Here is a 19,182-nt window from a genome sequence, read left to right on the forward strand (position 1 = left end):
CTGTTCCACCGATCTGTTCATCAGGCAGGCTGTGACATCATCATCTCTTTCTTTCTCTCTCTCTCTCTCTGTCTCTCTCTCACACACACACACACACACACACACACACACACACACTCAGCAGAGCGGTTTTATTTCCACTTGGCTGATTTCTGGCGTCGCATCAGAGAAGAAGAGGAAGGAGGAGGCAGTAGGAGGAGCTGAGAGCAGCAGAGGGAGCGTCAGGTAGCAGATGAACAAATAACCCAGTTAATCAGCAGCTTCATAACCAGCTGAATCCATAAGAAACAGGCTAACGTAGATGTGTCTAGCCTTTAAGGAGAAGGAGATGGAGTCTGAAGAGAATCTGCTGAGTGCTTACCTGCTGCTGTTGCTGCTCGGATCACACTTCACTCTGGTAACACGACCCTGCTTCTATTTATATTCTGCCGAGTGAGGACTCCCTCATGGTATCATGTATTCCGATCTGTTTTGGTGCTTTCTGGTGAATTTCAGTCACAGGCTGTAAAACCTTTTTTCTGACACACTTCCATGTTGGTGAGAAAATGGTGGTGTCAATCGATCTTGATCTGCATCAGAGACCAAATCTCTGATCATCTTTAAGTCAGAATGTAAATCTGCTTTCTTTGAGATAATTCTGGGTTAATGGTTTTTAGCTACCTTCCCTTTATGCAAGCATTTTTCAGTTATTAATAATTAATCCAGGTCACGTGGTTTTCAGCCCGATAATTAATTTTAGCGGATAAAGCCGTATCATTGCCTTGCTCAGCAGCACAGGTTGATAAAATGGGAACAAATGAAGCCAGATGGAAGTGTTCTGAATGTATTTAATATGTAATCACATTTCTCACATCAGTTAATAATAAGTCTGCTAATAATCCGGATTATCCGATGGATAGCAGCAGATTAGCTTCAGTGTGAGAGTGACATAGACAGAATAGCTTTACAGCTGAAATACAAAGACTGTTAACAGTAAAAATTATAATAAAAGTGGATCTTCTGCTGGACAGTATGGCTATTGAAGGTTTTTGGTACTTTAGCAATGGATTTCTTTTTTAGACACACTGATCCTTGTGAAGAACACATCATATTTCTGTTGTTTTAATAATGTCCTAATTTTCATCGTACCCTCATTTAGGTGGGTCCCTCAACCCCTGAGGAGGGCTGGCAGGTCTACAGTTCAGCTCAGGACTCAGAGGGTCGATGTGTTTGTACAGTGGTGGCTCCTCAGCAGACTGTCTGTTCCAGAGATGCTCGAACCAAGCAACTACGACAACTGCTAGAAAAGGTAATCACAACAGCAGTGGCCTCAAGATACTTTATATTGTAAGGTAGACCGTACAATAATACATACAGAGAAAAAGGCAACAATCATATGACCCCCTATGAGCAAGCACTTTGGCGACAGCGGTCAACGGAGTAGCACCTGGTCTAGATTTTTACACAGTCGCAGAGACGCTAGATTTTGACAGAAATGCAGCCACGTCTTCATTTGGGAGGGCGCTAGGGGCCCTTCTGACCTGCTACAGCATGGACCCATGAGAATAATGAGCAGAAAGGCAAGACAATACCTGCAGCTGACGGAGAAGCAAAAGTTTGAGTCAGAGCTTATCATCGGTGTCATGTGGTTCTGGATCCTTTGGCACTGCTGGCATGACCCTGATGCACTTCTTGGTCACTTACGTTGGCCGGATGCTTCTGAATGGATGAGAAGCTTGGAATAGAATAGAATAGAATTCAACTTTATTGTCATTGCACATGTCACAAGTACAGGCAACGAAATGCAGTCTGCATCCATCCATCCATTCCTTTCATTCCAGATGACGAGGAATAAGGTCACCATGAGGGATTTGGTTTGCTGTTCAAAAGTCATTGTTGTACATAGACTTAAAGTAAAAAAACAAAAAAAACAACAACTTCTGTTAGTACTGTTAGCACTGCTGCAGAAGTAGGTGATCTGCTTCCAATACCTTCAAACCAAACAGCTCCCACAGCTGACTGAAAAAGCTAAAAATATTATAATTGGAAAATGCTGAATATAATTCTCAAGGGCCTGTCCTTCCATGATGACTTTCTCTTCTTCCTTCTTGGGTTTCTGCTGCCTGAGGTATTCACTGAGCACCTGGTTGGTTGGGGACATCTTCCTGAGGTACTTGTGGATGTTCATTGTTTGATCCTGGACTGTGGTACTGACACTCACTAGACACCGGCCTCCTTTCTTCCACTTAGCATACAGTCTCAGGGTGTTGGGTTCTGGTTGAAACCTTACATGCATGGTCAGGGGCTTTCTGGTCTTGATGTCAGTGGCTTCTATCGCCTCCTTTGGCCAGCCTATTATCCCAGCAGGCTATCTGATCACAGGCAGGGTGTAGGTGTTAATATCCCAGATCTTCTTCTTACCATTAACCTGAGTCCTCAGGACTTACCTTACTCTCTGCAGGTACTTGGTAGTTGCAGCTTTCCTAGTGGCTTCGTCATGGTTCCCATTTGCCTGTGGGATTCCAAGGTACTTGTAACTGTCCTTAATCTCTGTAATTTTGCCTTCTGGTAGTGTGAGCCTCTCAGTTCCGACTCCCTTTCATCTCTTTGTTACCAGCTGACTACACTTTTCCAATCCAAATGACATTACGATGCCTTTGCTGGATATCCTGGTGGTGTGGATCAGTGAATCGATGTCTCCTTCCCTCTTGGCCTACAGCTTCATGTCATCCATGTAGAGGATGCAGCTGATGATTGTTCCATTCCGTAGTTGGTATCTGTAGCGAGTCTCAATGATCTCATTGAGGAGTTTCAGGCCTATGCAGAACAACAGTGGTGGCTTTCAGTGCAGTGACCCCCAAGCTTGGCATATGGCTCCAGCAGATCCCAGGAACAACACCCAACATCTCTGTTCAGAAGAGCAGAGTCCTAGGGACAGCTAAGATACTGCGCAGGACCCTCAAGCTCCCAGGCCTCTGTCAGAGGACTCGAGCTTGAAGGATAAAGACCAGTTGTAGGGGCGAGCGGAGAATATGTTTTAAATATGTGTGTGTATATGACCAATTCAAGGCACTTCTGTTGTGACTTCAACAATGAAGTTATTCTAATGGGAGACTTAAAAAACTGGGATAACAAAAGTGATAGAAAGAAACTGAAATTACAGATACTTTTGGTCTAACACAAATGATCAGTGATCCCACTAGAGTAACAAATCCCTCTATAACTCATAAGACCAGGTGTTTTCTAACAAACCGGATAGAATGACAAAAACATATAACTTTTTGACTGGCTTGTCTGACCATAATGTCATATTCAAATTAAAAAAAGGAAATGACAGGTACCTTAGTGTTTATCAATGATACTGTCCTGTCCAGGTGCAGAATATGAGTCAATCCATTGAAGCGCTAGATCAGCGGTCTCAGAGAGATCTACAGTTTGTGGAGAAGATGGAAGTTCAGCTGAAAGGTCTGGAAAACAAATTCAAACAGGTGGAAGATGGACATGAGAGCAACATTGCCAGACAGTACAAGGTACTTTGCCCACATCATGAAACTGAACAATCCATCAACAACTTTGTGGTCTCTCTCTCTCTCTCTCTCTCTCTCTCTCTCTCTCAATAAAGAGCAATGAAGCATTTCAAAAAGAAGAGATCACTTGAAGGAACTGAACATAATTTACTGAGATAGAGAACTGCATTGCAGTGGTTTGTATCATATCTATCTAATAGACTCCAATTTGTGCATGTAAATGGAGAGTCCTCTTCACACACTAAGGTCAATTATGGTGTTCCACAGGGTTCGGTGCTAGGACCAATTCTATTTACATTATACATGCTTCCCTTAGGCAGCATCATTAGAAGACATAGCATACATTTACACTGCTATGCTGATGACACCCAGCTCTATCTGTCCATGAAGCCAGATAACACACACCAATGAGTTAAATGGGGCGATCGTGGCTCAAGAGTTGGGAGTTCGCCTTGTAATCGGAAGGTTGCCAGTTCGAGCCCCGGCTCCAACAGTCTCGGTCATTGTGTCCTTGGGCAAGACACTTCACCCGCTGCCTACTGGTGGTGGTCAGAGGGCCCGGTGGCGCCAGTGTCCGGCAGCCTCGCCTCTGTCAGTGCGCCCCAGGGTGGCTGTGGCTACAATGTAGCTTGCCATCACCAGTGTGTGAATGTGTGTGTGAATGGGTGGATGACTGGATATGTAAAGCGCTTTGGGGTCCTTAGGGACTAGTAAAGCGCTATATAAATACAGGCCATTTACCATTTACCATAAACTGCAGGAATGTCTTAAAGACCTGGATGACCGCTACTTTCTACTTTTTAATTCAGATCAAACTGAGGTTATTGTACTCGGCCCTGAAAATCTTAGAAATATGGTATCTAAGCAGATTCTTACTCTGGATGGCATTACCTTGGCCTCCAGTAACGCTGTGAGGAACCTTGGAGTAATTTTTGACCAGGACATGTCCTTCAATGCACATATTAAACAAACACTGGAAATACTGCTAAATGTTCAGTTTCTATGCCATATGTTAAAACAAGATCTAGAGTGTGATTAAAGTGGTGGGTTCTTTTACATTTTGAGAGAAGCCAATTGAGTCTAATAACAGATTAAATGCCATGTTAAGGCTCATTTACATGGATGTTAAAATCACCCACAATAATTATTTTATCTGAGCTGAGAACTAAATCAGATAAAAATTCTGAGAAATCAGACAGAAACTCTGTGTAAGGCCCAGGTGGACAATAGATAATAACAAGTAAGACTGGTTTCTGAGTTTCACAGCCGGGGTGTAGTGATTGGATTTCCGGCTCTTTTTGGAGAACCGGCTCTTTCGGCTTGGGGCACTAAAAACAGCCGGCTCTTTCGGCTGCCAACCGGCTCTTCCGGTTGTTTTGTTGCTTTAATTAATTAATTATCAACAACAACATAAAATTATGCACAAAAGAAATTACTAATATAAAAAAAAAACGTGGATTTATTTATATGATTACATATAAATATATATGGTGGCCCCTAGAGACAAAGCACGCACTAACTCCAAAACACATTTCTAGCATTAACTGAACTTCCAAAACAGAGCTACTAGATCACTTAAATTACACAATTGAAAGCATATGTGTATTGTTTGTGTATTTATACACAAGCACTCATATATATTCAAATAATTAAAAAGAAATGTTCATTTACCTGTTACTACCACACACCAAATCCGGTCGTTGGTACTTCCTGGCTTGTGTAGCCACTAGGTAACAAAAGCTCAACACTGCGCCTAGCATTCTGGAGCACTTCTGTTGTGTTTTGTACGTGTTTTGGAGTTTGTACGTATTTCTGAGTTTGTACATGTTTTGTCTCTAGGGGGCCACCGTATATATACTTTTATTTATTCACTCCACATAAAATGTAATAAATAAATCTTATAATACATAACTACTTAAATTTTCAGCTTTTTCCTTTTAAACAAATTTAAAGTGAAACAACACAAAACACTGCCAACCACAACACAATTAAAATGTGAAAACAAAAAGAAGATGCACATTCTCTGTCATATGGACCTGCATGAATAAACTTTCTGAATCCTTTATCATCTGCAACTGAAAATAGTTGTGGATGATTACTATACCTTTCTAATGTGACGTTGTTGTCCATGGCTCTCTTTCTCTCTCTCTCCCTCCCGCTCTGTTCCTGTGCTACTGAGTGTAACTACCGCCCCTCTTTCCAGCACAAGGCTCGCGTGTGGAGTGAAGTGGAAAAAAGTGTGAGACAGAGGGTGAGAAAAAAACAAACAAACTCACATCGTTCACTTCAAAGATCCAGCTCTAAGAGCCGTTTCGTTCTCGACCGAGACATCACTACTGGGGTGGACAAGGCTAAGCATCAGGCTTTCAAATGAATTAAACGTCTGTCTGGGTCTTTGGTTGATTAATAGGCTGGTGTGAAAAATTGCTGCCACACCTCCCCCTCGGCCTGTGCTTCGAGGTTTCTGGTAGTTAGAATGACTCGGGGGTGTTGATTCATTTAAACTAACATAATCATCCTGCTGCAACCAGGTTTCTGTAAGGCAGAGTAAATCGATTTGTTGATCAATTATTAAGTCATGTAGTAATGAAGGGAAGTCAGACCACAACCTGGTTTACCTACAGCCACAATACACACCCCTCGTCCAAAGGCAGCCTGTCACAACGCGCTCCATCCGGAGATGGACCCCAGAAAAGGAGGATGCTCTGAGAGACTGCTATGACACCACAGACTGGGATGTGCTCCTGAGCCCACATGGTGAGGACATAGAGGGGGCGACACACTGTCTTACAGACTACCTCAACTTTTGTGTGGACACAGTCGCCCCTGCTAAGACGGTACGGTGTTATCCTAATAACAAACCGTGGGTAACACAGGAAGTCAAAGCTGTCCTCAACATGAAGAAGAAGGCTTTCAGGAGCAAAGTGAAGGAGGAGATGAAAGCAGCACAGCGGGAGGTGAAACGCTGCCTGAGGGAAGCAAAGGACACCTACAGGAGGAAGGTGGAGCAGAAGTTGGAGAGGAACAATATGAGGGAGGTCTGGAATGGTGTGAAAACCATCACAGGCCACAACACCAAGAAAAGCACAGTGGGGGGGACTGTGGAGAAGGCAAACGAACTCAACAACTTCTTCAACAGGTTTGACCAGCCCACAACCCCCCCACCCTCACCCTCACCTTCACTATTCAATTCAATTCAATTCAATTTTATTTATATAGCGCCAAATCACAACAAAAGTCGCCTCAAGGCGCTTCATAGATACAGAGAAAAACCCAACAATCATATGACCCCCTATGAGCAAGCACTTTGGCGACAGTGGGAAGGAAAAACTCCCTTTTAACAGGAAGAAACCTCCGGCAGAACCAGGCTCAGGGAGGGGCGGCCATCTGCTGCGACCGGTTGGGGTGAGAGAAGGAAGACAGGATAAAGACATGCTGTGGAAGAGAGACAGAGGTTAATAACAGATATGATTCAATGCAGAGAGGTCTATTAATACATAGTGAGTGAGAAAGGTGACTGGAAAGGAGTCCTCTCCCCACTCTCCTGCCTCCCTCGCTTCCCCCCCTTCCTGACACCATGACACCCCCCTCCTCCAATCCCTCTCTCAGCAGCAAGACATCTCCCCCCCTCCCCTCCTCCCAAACATCTCCCAGTGTCACAGTGGATCAGGTCAGGAGGCAACTGAGGAAGCTTCGCCCCAGAAAGGCAGCAGGCCCAGACAAGGTGTGTCCTAGGATGCTAAAGGCGTGTGCTGCTGAACTTGGGGAGCCGCTACAACGAGTCTTCAACCTCAGTCTGCGACTGGGGAGAGTGCCCACCCTATGGAAGACGTCCTGCATCGTCCCGGTCCCCAAAAAGAACCGGCCCAATGAGCTGAATGACTTCCGACCGGTGGCACTGACGTCACATCTTATGAAGACTCTAGAGCGGCTCTTCCTCAACCTCCTCTGACCACAGGTACAACATGCCCAGGACCCACTACAGTTTGCATACAAGGCGGGTGTCGGAGTGGAGGATGCCATCCTGTACCTCCTACACAGAGCCCACTCACACCTGGATGGGGGAAAAGGCACGGTCAGGATACTGTTTCTTGACTTTTCCAGTGCCTTTAATACCATCCGGCCCTGTATGCTTCAGGAAAAACTGAACAGGATGGAGGTGGACCCCTGCCTGGTGGCTTGGATCTCCGACTACCTCACCGACAGACCACAGTACGTCAGGCTGAAGGACATCACGTCTGACACTGTGGTCAGCAGCACAGGAGCACCACAGGGAACTGTGCTGTCCCCTCTTCTCTTCACCCTGTACACCTCTGACTTCTGCTACAACTCTGAATTATGCCATATTCAGAAGTTTGCAGATGACACGGCCATCATGGGGTGTATCTGGGATGATCAGGAAGAGGAGTACAGAAGTCTGGTGAGGAACTTTGTCGCATGGAGTCACACAAACCACCTGCAACTCAACACCTCAAAGACTAAGGAACTGGTTGTGGACTTCGGGAGGTCCAGAGAAGGTCCACTGCCGGTTCAGATAGAGGGGGAGGAGGTGGAGGTGGTCAACAAGTACAAGTACCTCGGGCTGTGGGTGGACAATAAACTGGACTGGTCATGCAACACAGAGCACCTGTATAAAAAAGCCCAAAGCCGACTGTACTTCCTCAGGAGGCTGAGGTCTTTTAACATCTGCAGGAAGCTCCTGAGGATGTTTTACCAGTCGGTGGTTGCTGGAGTACTTTTCTATGCTGTGGTGTGCTGGGGAGCAGCACAGCAAAGAAGGACTCATGCAGGCTGGAGAAACTGATCAGGAAGGCTAGCTCTGTGGTCGGCATGAAGCTGGACACTCTGGTGACAGTGGCAGAGAAAAGGACATTAAAGAAACTGATGGACATTATGAACAATGCTGGGCATCCTCTGCACACGGCCATAAACAATCAGAAGAGTCTGTTCAGTGACAGGTTGCTTCTCCCCAAGACAAGAACTAACAGACTTAAAAACTCCTTTGTCCCACACGCCATCAAACTGTTTAACTCCTCTCTGGAGGGGAGAGGGAGGGGAAACAGGAGGACAAAGGAGGGGGGAACAACTAAGCTGTAGTGCCTCTTCACCTCACTGTACAATACCTTGTGCAATACTTTTTGTAAATAGTCAACAGTGCAATAGACTCAATACTTGAAATGTGCAATTCACTTGTATTTTTATTTTTTTATTCCTATTTATTCTATTTATCCCCTTTGTATATTTTATTTATATTTGTCTCTGTATTTATATATGTGTGTGTGTGTATATATATATATATATATATATATGTATATATATATATATATGTATATATATGTATGTATGTATATATATATATATATATATATATATATATATATAACAATTCTGTAACTGTAACTTCGGTCGTTGCTGTGCTTTTTGGAAGTCGAATTTCCCAGAGGAACCCACCCGAGGGATTAATAAAGTTCTATCTTATCTTATCTTATCTTATCTTATCTTAATAGAGACTTGGAGGAGAGAGACCTAATATTTAATAATCCACATTTCACTGCTTTACTCTTTGGTTCAGATGTAGATACTGTATTGTTCTTTCTTTGTGATTTTTTTATGTTTAAGTTGTTTGTTGCTGGTTTTTAGTTTGTTTTCTGTCCGTTTGGGAGCTGACACAGTCTCTATGGAGATGGTTTTTGGGGGGGTAGCAGCAGGAGAGAAGCTGCAGAGAGGCGTGTAAGACTGCAACTCTGCTTTCTGGTCCCAACTCTGGATAGTCATATTTTGGGGGGTTTAATACATTTGTCCATATTTCTAGAAATGAGAGCTGCTTCATCCAAAGTGGGATGGATGCCGTCTCTCCTAACAAGACCAGGTTTCCTCCAGAAGGTTTGCCAATTATCTATGAAGCCCACATCGTTTCTGGGACACCACTCAGACAGCCAGCAATTTAAGGAGAACATGTCTCTCCTGGTCTGATTGGGGAGGGGACCAGAGAAAACTACAGAGTCCCACACTGTTTTGGCAAAGTTACACACCGATTCAATATTGATTTTAGGGACCTCCGATTGGCGTAACCGGGTGTCATTACTGCCAACGTGAATTATGATTTTACTGAATTTATGTTTACCCTTAGCCAGCAGTTTTAAATTTCCCTCAATGTCGCCTGCTCTGGCCCCTGGAAGACAATTGACTATAGTTGCCGGTGTCTCTAGCTTCACATGTCTGAGAACAGAATCACCAATTACCAGAGTTTGACCCCCAGCGGGTGTGTCGCCGAGTGACACACCTCCACCACACACACATGCACACAAACCAAAGCGATGTCATGGCACCAACCTGCGGCTCTTTAGTCGTTATAGTGCAGCTCCGCGTGGTTTGGGAAAATAAATTAGAAGTATTTAGCTGAAGTGTATTTTATTTATGTTAGTTCTTTTTTAAACTTGTAGTTCTAAACTGGAAGATTATCATGATATTGAAATATAAAAATAAAATTATATTCTATTATTTTTTTCATCACTCAAAATAAGTGTCACACTCGCAGAAGGCGGTGTACCCGCCGAAACGCCATGCATTTATTGAGACTTTCAACCCCAGGTAGGCCAATTATGGATCTTCGGATCCACATTATGTCAGCAGCTATTCTCCACTGTGAACTATGTTAAAAACAAACACCGCTCACGCCTCACAGATGACAGCTTACAGTCCTGCGTAAAGATGAAAGTGACTTTGTACAGCCCCAATTTGCAGACGCTGTGCGCAGAGGTTCAGGAGCAGAAGTCCCATTGTAAACATATCACGGCAGACCCGACGATGTTTCCATGAACATGCTTTTCTGCATATCTTTATTGACCACTTTTCACACACGGTTGCAGTACGCATACAGCCGGCTGGCTGTAGCTTTTCAGCTCACAGCCCGACACATACCAACACAACAGCACAGATAGCACAGACGTTAAGGTGGCGAGGCGTGACTGCGGGTGCTGCTCAGGTGTGTCCGCCTCCCCTGCAGCGGCGCTGCAGACCACGCCAGGTCTTTTCAGGTAAAATACATATTTAGGCAGAATTTTGCAAATGTCTATCTTTCTTTTTTTAGCAGCATAGTGCTTTTTTCCAATTATTTTTTAAAAACCAGGTCAAGGCTCCAAAAGCCCAAAGGAGATATAAGGGTGGCGTCTCACAACAGTTTTTGTTTGCTACGTGGATCATTTTAGTTCAGCTGGGTGTCTTTCCTTTAAGTGTTCAAAATGTGTTAATTACATAAATAAAATGTAATTTTCTCTGTAGCCCTTCACGGATTTTGATAAGCAACACACCTTAGTTGTTCACAAAAAGCATAAAGGTAAAAAACAATATATACACTGTTATCTTCATTTTAGATGTCAAAAAGTATTTGTGGCTCCCTCTGTTGTCTTTTGCGTGGAAACCGGGTCCAAATGGCTCTTTGGATGTTAAAGGTTGGTGACCCCTGGTCTAGGGTCACCGAAATCAACAGGATTCATTCTGAGGGGCATGGATGTGCATCCAAAATTATTAAAAAAAAAACCCAAATGGATGAAAGATCTATAAGTCTAAAATTTAAAGTGTGACTTGGTGGCGGTGCTAGAGAAAAAGTCATGTCAGGGGTTTTGGTGATGACATGATGACTTGAATGGGTTCATCAGCTTCTGGCCATGAATGTTGTCAGTAATTTTGAAAATATTTCATGCAAACCTTTCAAGATACATTTATTCTAAATTAAAAGTTTGGCCTGATGGTGGCACTAGAGTTTCATTATCAAGGGGCTATTTGTGTATTAAATAAATAAACAAAGTGGCTGACACAAACACTTGGTCAACAATTGTATGTAACCATTTTCTGGAGGCAAATATCCCATGGGGTTGACCCCAACGGTAAAACATGTTAGTAATATTTGAGGAGAATATGAGGGTTAAAAGTAGAGAGGATGTCTGTCTTCCAAAGAGGGCCCAGTGGTGCCAGTGTCCGGCAGCCTCGCCTCTGTCAGTGCGCCCCAGGGCAGCTGTGGCTACAATGTAGCTGCCATCACCAGTATGTGAATGTGTGTGTGAATGGGTGAATAACTGAATGTGTAAAGTGCTTTGGAGTCCTTAGGGACTAGTAAAGCGCTATACAAATACAGGCCATTTACCATTTACCAAAGACAAACTGGGAGCTGGTTCCACAGAAAAGGGGCCAGAAAGCTGAAGGCTCTGCCTCCCATTCTGCTCTTAATTCTGCCCTAGTAACCACAAGTAAACCGGCAGTCAGAGAGTAAAGTACTGTATTAGGATAATTTGATGCAATTAGGTCTTTACAATATGTTGAACATATGTGAGATTTAAAAGGACATTTGAAAACATCTGATCTAAAGTGTTTTTTTTTCTGAATGTCTGCTGTTTGTCAGTCCATCAAAGCAAAGATGGAGGAGTTAAGGCCTCTCATCCCAGTTCTGGAGTCCTACAAAGCAGATGCACTGTTGGTCCGCCAGTTTAAAGAAGAGGCAGCGAATGTGACGGAGCTGCTGGGATCATTGCAGGAACAGCTCGGAGGTCTGGACTACCAGGAGCTCCACAGCCGGGTGATAAGCCTGGAGGACCGACTGAAGGCTTGCATGCAGAGGCTAGGTGGGTAGAGGAAAATAAAATCTGAAGCTCATACTATCTTTTCTGAATCAAGAAAATATCTGAACTTGCCTTTGTGGACTAAAGTTTTCAGAGGGCTGGGTGTGACCACACAAAGCTGTGTACATTAAACTCATAATATCTCCTGCAGTTTCTGCAAATTTTCATGTTATTTTGTCCACATGTGCCTCTGTTTGTTTTTTTAGCTTGTGGGAAGCTCACAGGAATCTCCGAGCCAATCACCATAAAGACATCTGGATCTAGATTTGGATCATGGATGACTGACCCACTTGCTCCAGCTGGAGACAACAGAGTAAGTCTTAATATGTAACAGTAAATCAAATTTATGAGCATATCATACTGGCTCTCTTCAGTGTTGGGAAGGTTACTTTTAAAATGTATTCCACTACAGATTACAGATTAGATCCCCCAAAATGTATTTTGTAACGTAACTCAATAAGAGTAACGTAATGGAATACTTTGGATTACTTAATATATTATGATGTTTTTTACAACTACATGAATGTACTATTGCTGTGTGATTTATTACTATTACTGAAGGTTACTCGCCATACCAATACCAACTAGATGTTTAAATCTTAATATAAATGAGTAACAGTAGGGTAGACATTAGGTAAGGCTGCAATTTTTGCAGCGATCTCGTATAGAAAACTATTCGGCGCATATATAAAACAGGTCCGCGGCTCCGAACCGTAGTAAAGGGACCTCTGGCTAATACGTCGGGTTCGTGTCGGGCTCGTAGCTGAAAACTAGCTTTACTTTGTTGTCTAGGTCAACTTTGCTAGCGAGAGACAGAGAGAGGCGTTGAAAGGCTGCTCCAACGGAACTTATTTTTTCACGAACACAGTGTACAGTCGAGTCTTAATAGCTTACTTACAACTAGGCTACACTGCCCATGAGACTACATTCTTTACAGCTATGCCTGTAACACTCTGCCTATTGCCTTCTTATTAAGTCATTCTTTTGAATAATAATTTTTAAAAATATTTCTTCACGTCATTATGCGGCCACAAGTAGAGGTTACATGGGCCACGAGACTGAGACACAGGCATTAGACCCTCTTAATGCGTGTTTTGTTTGGGTTTCCACCGGCGTGGAATCACCAAAAATAGAGAGGTGACAGCCTAACATATGAAATAGGAAAAGACCGCCGTGTAATCCATTTATTTCAGCAAAGTAACTGTATTCTGAATACCACATTTTTAAACGGTAACTGTAACGGAATACAGTTACTCATATTTTGTATTTTAAATAGGTAACGGTGGTACATGTATTCTGTTACTTTCCAACACTGGCTCTTTTTTAGCTTAGAGAGTTTTTCGTGTCACTATATGAACACGAATTAGAAGTAACTGGATAAGGATATCTCGGCTGCAGTGGTCATTTTACGATGTTTTGCTATGCATACATTGCATGTCTGTGGAACATAAAGGATTCAAGTTAACAATACAAATAATTATGATTGTTTTTATTTTTAATATTTGTTCTTTTTCCTTACAGGTATGGTACATGGATGGGTACCATAACAATCGCTTTGTTAGGGAGTACCAGTCCATGTCTGACTTCATGATGACAGACAATTTCACCTCTCACCGACTTCCTCATCCCTGGTCTGGTACTGGGCAGGTGGTTTATAATGGATCTCTTTACTTCAACAAGTTTCAGAGTCACACAATCATTAAATTTGACTTCAGCACATCGCTCATCAGCAGATCGCGACAACTTGACTTTGCTGGTTACAACAACATGTACCATTACTCCTGGGGTGGGCACTCAGACATTGACCTCATGGTGGACGAGGGTGGGCTGTGGGCTGTATATGCTACCAATCAAAATGCTGGTAATATTGTTCTTAGCCAGCTAAACCCCAACACCCTACAGATCATCCGCAGCTGGACCACCAACCATCCAAAACGCAGCGCTGGTGAGGCCTTCATGATCTGTGGAACCCTGTATGTCACCAATGGGTACTCAGGTGGAACCAAAGTATACTACGCCTTTTCCACCAACTCATCCACTTATGAGTACATCGACATCCCTCTGACCAACAAATACAGCCACCTGTCTATGCTTGACTACAACCCTCGAGACAGAGCGCTCTACGCCTGGAACAATGGCCACCAAGTTCTTTATAATGTCACACTTTATCACATAATACAGTAACAATCAATATTAGCCACTCTCACATTCAAAAGAAAAAACAAATCAAGACCCCACAATGTTACTGCAATCACAGTACACACGATCCCTTACACAGGATGCTCTGTGGGCCTTTACAAAGTAATGCTCCAAAATTTTATACAATTAAAGAATAAATATGATTTTCCTGAAAACATTAGGTGATATCAAACTATACAACTAAATAAAAAAAATAGAATAAATCCTAAAGTACTCTGACTGTTAGAGGGTCAAAAGAAAATAGAAAATAGTTATCAGGTCAGTTTATTTGCTTCCTGGACAGAGAGTGGTGTATTAGCTACAATTAGCTTAGCTCCATCTGAAGAGAAAAAAAACCTTCCAAAAAGCTGAAGGCTGGGTCCCTGATTCTCCTCTTGTCCACACATTCCTCTCTAACAGAAACTTCATCATCTTAAAAAATGACTCACCTGCATGTGAAATCTTCAGGGAACTGCTAGCCCTGAGATAGAAGAGAGCCCATTCTGAAAGCGGAACCACTAACTTTACAGCCCTTGTCAGTATATAGGTAGTGACTTAAGATTTAGTTCAGGTTTAGAGAAATATTTTGATTGCCAGTATAGGCCTTTAAGGTGTCAGCTGGTGTACTCAAGAGTAGAACCGGGATCAAATCAGGAAACCCGTCTATGTGATGCTGTGTTTGAACACTTCAGGTGCTATTACATTTTTAGACCAGTCCATTAAATATGTCAAAAGAACATAAGAGGAATCTAAGAGAGTGTTGGGTTTTTTTCTGTCATGATGGAGCTAGCTAACCAAACCAAATGTTCTCAGTAGCTGTGCCCCAAAATGTCGGCTGCATCCTCCTGAGGCCACATTTGTAGGCCAATTACGTCACAGCCAGGCAACAAAGGCTGTCCCAATTCGTCGACTCCTTCAAATGCGGCCGACAAATGCATTCTTCATTTCCCTGAATTTGAAGTATGGGTCGGGTGTGTCCTTCGTGGCCCACCATATATCAGAATTCATAGCGCGGCTCAGCCAATTCCAGTTTCCAACAATGGCGGCCGCTACTAAGTTTTAAAATTGCTCTTGTTAATCTTTCTGGGTCACAAAATAAACTTTAGACATATTTTCAGGCGAGAAAGTAGCTGTGTAAACTTCAAATACCTTCTTGGTTTATCAAGACATCGCATATTTGCAAAAGTACTCTGAAGTTTTCGGAGACGTCTGTTACCCACCCACTCGATAGCTAGCCGGGGGGTTCAATGGTCACTCGAGCTGGCGAGAGCAGCAGACTCCCGGCTTCATCGTTTTTAGACCCCCGCTGTCTTTCGCTACTCAGGTTAAACATGATATATAAGTCACTCGGATAACTTAAACATGTAATTGTTTGGCTTTTTTCAGTGTTTTATTTGTTCCGGAGTAAATCGGTTTGGCTGAGATCAAAGTTATTAGATTATTAGATTAAATAAAACTTTATTAATCCATCGGGTGGGTTCCTCCCACCTGGGGTGGCTGTAGCTCAGGTGGCAGAGCAGGTCAGCCACTAATCAGAAGGTCGGTGGTTCGATCCCAGGCTGTCTCCTGGCTGCATGCCAAATATCCTTGGGCAAGATACTAACCCCATGTTTGCCTGCTGGTGGTGGTCAGAGGGCCCGGTGGCGCCAGTGTCCGGCAGCCTCGCCTCTGTCAGTGCGCCCCAGGGTAACTGTGGCTACAATGTAGCTTGCCATTACCAGTGTGTGAATGTGTGTGTGAATGGGTGAATGACTGAATGTAGTGTAAAGCGCTTTGGGGTCCTTAGGGACTGAGTAAAGCGCTATACAAATGCAGGCCATTTACCATTCCTCCGGGATTTTCAAACAGCTGAATAAACGTCAAATAGAAAACTGATTAAACACGGTCGAGAATTTACACCAGTGTCCTGTTATATTTTAGATACCAAGGAGCAGACGGCTGAGTTTATTAAACTTCACAGACACAGCGGTCACGCAAATCTGAATGCTAGACCGTCAGATTTCACAGCCTTGCACTTCCGGCCTTCTCGGTCTTAGAAGGACTTGGCCCACGTATGCCGCGAAGGCCGGGTCCTCCGAAGGATGCAGCCGATGTTTTGGGACACGTTTGTGTAAAGCTAGGCTAAAAGCTAGCTGGAATTCTCAGTACTGAAATACTGCACAAAGCATTGGACTGTTAACTTATGTCATTGACTTCTTTTACTAAATGTTTCTTAAAAATTGTATTTAAATCATTAACTCAGTTGTTTGACACAAATGCACTTAAAATGTGAAACACAGTGAAATTAAAAATTTCACAGTGAGAAAACCCAACATTTTTACATGACATATTTTGATGGACACTGAAGAATGCTTCACAGTTTTTTCAAGATTTATTTTCTCTGCGTAATCTCTTCTGACTGAAGCAAGACCCGCTGTTCTTATTCTTATATCCCTTAATATTATAAATAATAATGTATTTCTTACTGTTGTGTGTTATACAGCAATACAAATGATTGCCTGTTTTTCGCAATACTTCATTCAGTTTTTAGATTTATCATTGTACCATGTGAAATTCATTAAGATCACTGAGCTATGGGCATAGTCTAACTATTTAAACAATAAGAATTCCTCTACACACTCACCTGTTGTTCTCAATAAGTAATTTGAGTGTTGCCCTGAATGGTAGTTATGAACGCACATGATGCTTGGCTGATACATTGATGCTAAAATCCTCTTTACCATCAAACGTCTTGTCCAGCATCACTTTAGATTCCATGACATCGTGTGATCTGTCAGACAGAAGAACCCAGTACGACGTTTGTGCAAAACAGATGATATGTACAGAAACTGTAGTCTGTTGGTCTCAGTGAACATCAGTTAGCTGATTTCAGTATCACTGGTCTGTGCAGCTTTTAGGTATTTGAGGCTAAGCCTAAAAACAAAGTGACTGCACAACAGTTGTTCTTCATTCTAACACCCGAATGACTTGTAATAGCTTATTTGCTTTTGTTTTCCATATCAGATGATTTTTTTTTTTTACAGTACTTTAAGTACGTCTTGATGCATGCTCAATCATCCAGGTAAGTAAATCTCCAAAGGTTGATTCTGTGCATCTGGACGTAGCTACGTTCAGATGCACAGAATCAACTTTTGGATAGTACTTTAAGTATTTGTTTGTTTGTCTGTCATAAATGTTTGGCGTAAGCAGCAGGTTTTAATTCTACAGCCCCCTTCAAATGTGTAAGATGATTTATTCCGTTTTCATGACCAATAGCCTTAATATGTGATTGTGCTATGGATTTCTTCACCCAACCACTTTTAAAACAAAATTTAAACTAAGAGGCTCAGTTTCATGAACTGTTCGTGAACTCTTCATGTGTCTTTTTAAAGGCTTCATTGATCCCACAAGGCAACACGTTACAGTAACATGATTATGAATAGTACACTCTACAAATACACAACACAGTTAAAATAAAAGTGCCACAGGTAAGGGCCTTAAATTATGAGATAGTACAACAAATATATATATATATATATATATATATATATATATATATATATATATATCAGCAATGAAATACAAAGAAAAATAAATGGGTGATGAACAGTAATAATGGAGAGCAGTTTGTTCACCGACCTCGGACCCTCAGAGGCGTTTAAAAATGCCTCTCACATTCTGATCAATGATGCTTCCAGCTTTGTGGATTGATCTGCAATCAGTGCCAGAGAAGGCAGAAAGCACAGTTTCAGCAGTCATGGCGAAGTAAACAAACATCAGTGAGATCAGAAAGGCGGCAGGTAAGTTCAATGTGGGTGTCATGTTATGGCTGTGTGCAGGCAAGAGAGGACCCAAGACACAGACTCAGGCGAGGCAAGACGTGAACTCAAAAGCAGCTTTACTGCTGACCGGAGAAAACAACACAGAAACCTAAACTGGGGGAGGGGAATTGATTCCTCCTACGAGGGTAGAAGGAAGGTGCGTGGGCCATCCCACGGGAGAACCCCCGATCCCAGTCTGGGTTGTCAAGGAAGAGGCGCTGGCGCCGCCTTCTATAGCAGACTTCTTGCCACTCGTCAGCCATGACGGGTGGTTTTTAATATTCGTTTTATATTCTTTTTCTTTTTTAATTTAAATGAAATGCAAAAAAAAAAATTAATGAATTGTTTTTTCAACTAAAAGTGAAACCCAAAAGGGGCTCAAACAACTAAAAGAGAGCCCAAAGGCTTGAAAATCCCTTAAAATAAAAACCGTCTGTTCGGCTGTTTCTTTTAAATTTCTGCTAAAAAATAAATAAAATAACTAAATAAGGTTTGTTTTTAAACAAAAAGGATACACCCAAAAGGGCTTAAACAACTAAAAGAGAGCACAAAGGCTTAAAAATCCCTAAAAACAAAAGAGCGTGTCTTCTGGTTCAAAAAAAAAATCAAACGTGCCTCAGGCAATGTTTCGACCTTAAGAGGTCTTCCTCAGGCCTGTGAGGCACGAAAGAAAATAAAAACAACTAAAACCCAAGCGCTCAAACCAATGGCTGGCTGCTGGAGATGTGCACCGTTTGGCCGTCGAAAGCAGAACGAGCTCTCTCTCCTATTTGCACTCCTTTTATACCCTCTGGTCTGTAATGCTGTTTGTACCGTCCCTTTTTTTAAAATATTGTTTCAATGTCCCTGTCTTCTTACAAAATTAGGTTTTGACTTTGTATGTGTTCATGTAATTGTGCTACAATAAATTATATTACATGAATTGAAAAAAAAAAACTTGGATTAAATTATTTAAATTTATTTGTGTTAATGCTTATCTAATATTTGAGTGTATAAATTAATAATTATTCTTTGACAATATAATGATGAATTTACTGTTATTGGTTTAACACTTTTACATGAAATTAATATATTTTAATATTT

At 42.3% G+C, this 19,182-nt stretch overlaps 1 protein-coding gene across 3 annotated transcripts; it reads left to right on the plus strand.

Moving 5' to 3' along the window:
* The first annotated feature begins 109 nt into the window (after positions 1 to 109).
* On the plus strand, positions 110 to 18,737 carry LOC146697866 (noelin-like). Of its 3 annotated transcripts, none has more exons than XM_085476649.1 (6): positions 110 to 397; positions 1,139 to 1,288; positions 3,354 to 3,509; positions 11,905 to 12,124; positions 12,328 to 12,434; positions 13,643 to 18,737. In XM_085476649.1, the coding sequence occupies exons 1-6, from the start codon at positions 302 to 304 to the stop codon at positions 14,303 to 14,305; spliced, it is 1,392 nt and encodes a 463-aa protein (XP_085332775.1). In that variant the 5' UTR covers positions 110 to 301; the 3' UTR covers positions 14,306 to 18,737. The 3 variants fall into 3 exon arrangements, with proteins under 3 accessions (XP_085332775.1, XP_085332777.1, XP_085332776.1); XM_085476651.1 differs by lacking the exon at positions 110 to 397 and adding an exon at positions 2,441 to 2,506 and having other exon boundaries at positions 1,226 to 1,288; positions 2,597 to 3,509; XM_085476650.1 differs by lacking the exons at positions 110 to 397; positions 1,139 to 1,288 and adding an exon at positions 1,892 to 2,149.
* Positions 18,738 to 19,182: the final 445 nt, after the last annotated feature.

This window comes from Copadichromis virginalis, linkage group LG12 (genome assembly GCF_057382275.1).
Source record: "Copadichromis virginalis isolate Kocher_CV1m ecotype Utaka linkage group LG12, C_Virginalis_male_GT1.1, whole genome shotgun sequence".
NCBI classification, from domain to species: domain Eukaryota; kingdom Metazoa; phylum Chordata; class Actinopteri; order Cichliformes; family Cichlidae; genus Copadichromis; species Copadichromis virginalis.

Coding starts and splice junctions, on each gene's coding strand:
- LOC146697866 (XM_085476649.1), top strand. CDS start 302: ATGTGTCTAGCCTTTAAGGAGAAGGAGATGGAGTCTGAAGAGAATCTG. Junction 12,125..12,327: donor GGCTTGCATGCAGAGGCTAG/GTGGGTAGAGGA, acceptor TTGTTTTTTTAG/CTTGTGGGAAGCTCACAGGA. Junction 12,435..13,642: donor CTCCAGCTGGAGACAACAGA/GTAAGTCTTAAT, acceptor TTTTCCTTACAG/GTATGGTACATGGATGGGTA.